This window comes from Cyprinodon variegatus, unplaced genomic scaffold, assembly GCF_000732505.1.
Source record: "Cyprinodon variegatus isolate N-32 unplaced genomic scaffold, C_variegatus-1.0 Scaffold201, whole genome shotgun sequence".
NCBI classification, from domain to species: domain Eukaryota; kingdom Metazoa; phylum Chordata; class Actinopteri; order Cyprinodontiformes; family Cyprinodontidae; genus Cyprinodon; species Cyprinodon variegatus.
Genome location: NW_015150654.1, coordinates 704,192 through 707,176, shown reverse-complemented (window position 1 = coordinate 707,176; position 2,985 = coordinate 704,192). Strand labels below are relative to the sequence as shown.

Here is a 2,985-nt window from a genome sequence, read left to right as displayed (position 1 = left end):
GCATATCGGCCAAAATCCCAATATCCTGCATCCCTACTTTTATATTATTATATAATAATATTGACTTCTTAATCTTTAATTGACAATCTGGGCAACATGAATTCTAAATTTGAAGCACAATTATTAATTAATATCACCAAACTACATGGATTTTCCTCAATCCTGAAATGAGAATCCTTTGAGGTAAAAGGTTGAACATTTCAAAAACAAAACAAAAAAATTTATTTTCTTTTTTTCTAAGCATTTCTGATCATCCTGAACACTTATACTAGATAGCCCAATCATAGCTGTTGTTTTCACCAATCAAACTACACTCCTACCTTTGTGATGAATTTCTTTTAGTGTTAGTATCTGTTTACAGTGTATTAAAATATCGAAGCTAAACAATAAATGTTGTTTGCAGGAACGCCTGAGGAGGCTAAACCACAATGTGGCCAAAGAGACGGCTCGGAGGAAGACCATGCTTGAAGCATCAGGGGTTTTTACTCCCCGCTCACCCAGTAGACCATGAGCCTTTTCCCTGTTGACTCCAGTGGGGCACCATTACCTCTGGGTTGTTTAAATTTGTGTTTACTCCTAAACTTTGTCCATGTCTTGCATTGCTTTTATCTTACATTTAAAATGTGCATATTTGAAATCAACCTTGATATGATCCATAGCAGTTATTTAAAAGCCTTAATATTTCTCTTAATATTTTAAAAATGGTTCCTTTTAGGGTGTCATTATTTCTTCCAATAGATGAAAATATATTTGCGATGGCTGTAAGGTTTGGTGCATTTTGATCATGATGAAACTTTGTTCTGTATGATTTAGATTTGATCAGACTTTTGGAGTTTTTATGGCAATATTGAGTTTAATTAACCTATATGGTTTCTATTGTAACATTTTTTTTTCACAGTGGATAGAATTATGAACTTTAAACAGATTACTTAAAATCATCATCATATAAAATGCATGAAATGAATTAAATTCTACTATTGCTATAAGGTCATCAATAAAAAGGCAGTTAAGTTGTATTTATAATATGTGCTGAACTAAATGGAAATGTTGTTTGAAAGTTAAATATACTGAAAATTAGTGGTTTTATCTGTAGTCTGTTACCATCTAAACTACAATAAAGAAAACTAACTGAGAAATGTGAACATATCGACTCTTTAACAGCCCGATGATCACAAGCAGAAGTTTCTATGAGCGATAATCCACCTCGGTACACAGAATCCATTAAGGTTTAAATAACCTGGTGTTTTAGTCTGAAGATTGGGAAACATTAAGAATAGTGAAATAAAAAGGTTAAAGTGCTGCTTTAAGGCTGCTCTGAAATTCTTGATAATTTTACCGATACGATATTTCTTTAGCAGATGCATCATGTTGGCATATGTTTATAAAAACAGTTTGAGTGAGTGAGTCAGTTAGAAACGTGAAACTACTCGTGCACCAATACAGTGTTTTGCTATCTGCCATCACTACTAATCACATTCTTTATTTAACTGGTAAGAAAAATGCTGATAAATGTGAGGGATGTGGAGGGAAAGAAATGGAGTCTGAAAGGATTGTTGGGAATGAAAGGAAGCATAAAGGACATTTATTCAGTAAGGAAAGCATTATTTGTTTTTCTTCATAATACAAAATAAAAAGAACATTGGGCATGTGAGTCTATGGTGGCTATGTGCACCTTAAAGTTGCTTGCCATCCGCCATAATAGAAAAGAAGAATACAGACAGTTGGCGGACAAAAATAATATTTTTGAGTTTAACATTAAAAAAAGTAAAAATGAGATAAATAATATTTGTACAATGTATGTCAAGAAGAAATGGCAAGAACAACGAGAAAGGAGGGAATGCTAGGCTTTATTATAGTATTTATTTATTTATTTTCCGGGGTCCTGTCTGGCAATGTGGCAATAAGAATAATTATCTTGATGCCAAAAAGTGGAGCAGTATGGCTATCGCCATAGTGTTCTGCTTGATTCATGCATATAAATTGCTTTATTATAATTGTGCAGGGAGTAATACAGGTTATATGGACACTGCAATGTAAGTAGAACAGGAAAAACAAAAAACAGAAAAAAGGAGAAAAGATGAAAGAAGGAGGAGATAAAAGGGAGATAATGATAAAACATTTTCAGTCTGCTTCATCACCTGCAAAGAGATGTAAAAAGAACGGCACATCCAACAGACATGGTAGGAGACATACAATAAATTAACACCTAGATACTACCGCTGAAGTAGTATTATTTAATCTGACATGTACTCTGTGTTACCTGAAGATAAGAATATGGGCTTTCTGTGTGGAAGTTAATCTCTGAGTACCTGGAACCATTATTATAGTATTAAAAAAAGGGTTGGAAAATCAAGCAATTGTAATAGAATAAAAGAAGAAGATTTTATATTAAAAATAAGATTCGGACATAAAGGATTAAATTGTACTCTTAAAATGATTAATAAGCATAGCCCATGGTGTTGTAATTATTGTGAAAAATTAGAAAGAGTCAATTTTTTTTAGAATGTAATAAATATGCTCAGGAAAGAGGGGTGTTATGTAGGGAGTTAGGTAGGTACAAAAATAAATCCTCCTGTCTGGAAGGTGGCGGTAATGCACCTATAAGCTGTTTGCCAACCGCCTTAAAAAATAAAAATAACGATTTTTCTTTTGTTTAACTCCTTATCAGTTGGTGGCGCTAATGCACTTTTAACTAGTTCACCAACCACCATAAAACCTCCCAAGAAGAAGAAGAAAAAAAGAAGAAGAAGAAGACAGACGGCGACTCTGATATCCACATATCAGGGCTAGCAGAGAGAGCTCCTCCAGCAGTCCTACCTTTGTCAACATTTAGCTAAGGAGGCCGGAAAGCAGACAGGATGGACTCCTGGGTTCGGTTCAACTCCCAGAGTCAGGCCAAAGAGAAAGTTTTCAGGTAACAGTTGATAGCCGCTAGGCTGCTACAGTCTATGTTCAGCTGTTCTATGTTTAGAAGTTCTATGGTTC

At 34.3% G+C, this 2,985-nt stretch overlaps 2 protein-coding genes across 2 annotated transcripts in view; both read left to right on the top strand.

Annotated features, from left to right (window-relative positions):
• The window catches only part of snapin (SNAP-associated protein), a 5,940-nt gene extending 4,808 nt beyond the window's left edge, over positions 1-1,132 (top strand). Inside the window, exon 4 of the mRNA XM_015379841.1 lies at positions 404-1,132. Within this exon, the coding sequence (XP_015235327.1) occupies positions 404-511 (108 nt within the window). The 3' untranslated portion in view covers positions 512-1,132. The remainder of the gene's footprint in view (positions 1-403) is intronic.
• Positions 1,133-2,777: 1,645 nt separating this feature from the next.
• pex11b (peroxisomal biogenesis factor 11 beta) overlaps positions 2,778-2,985 on the top strand; it is a 6,639-nt gene continuing 6,431 nt past the window's right edge. Inside the window, exon 1 of the mRNA XM_015379837.1 lies at positions 2,778-2,914. Coding sequence (XP_015235323.1) covers positions 2,859-2,914 — 56 coding nt within the window. The 5' untranslated portion in view covers positions 2,778-2,858. The remainder of the gene's footprint in view (positions 2,915-2,985) is intronic.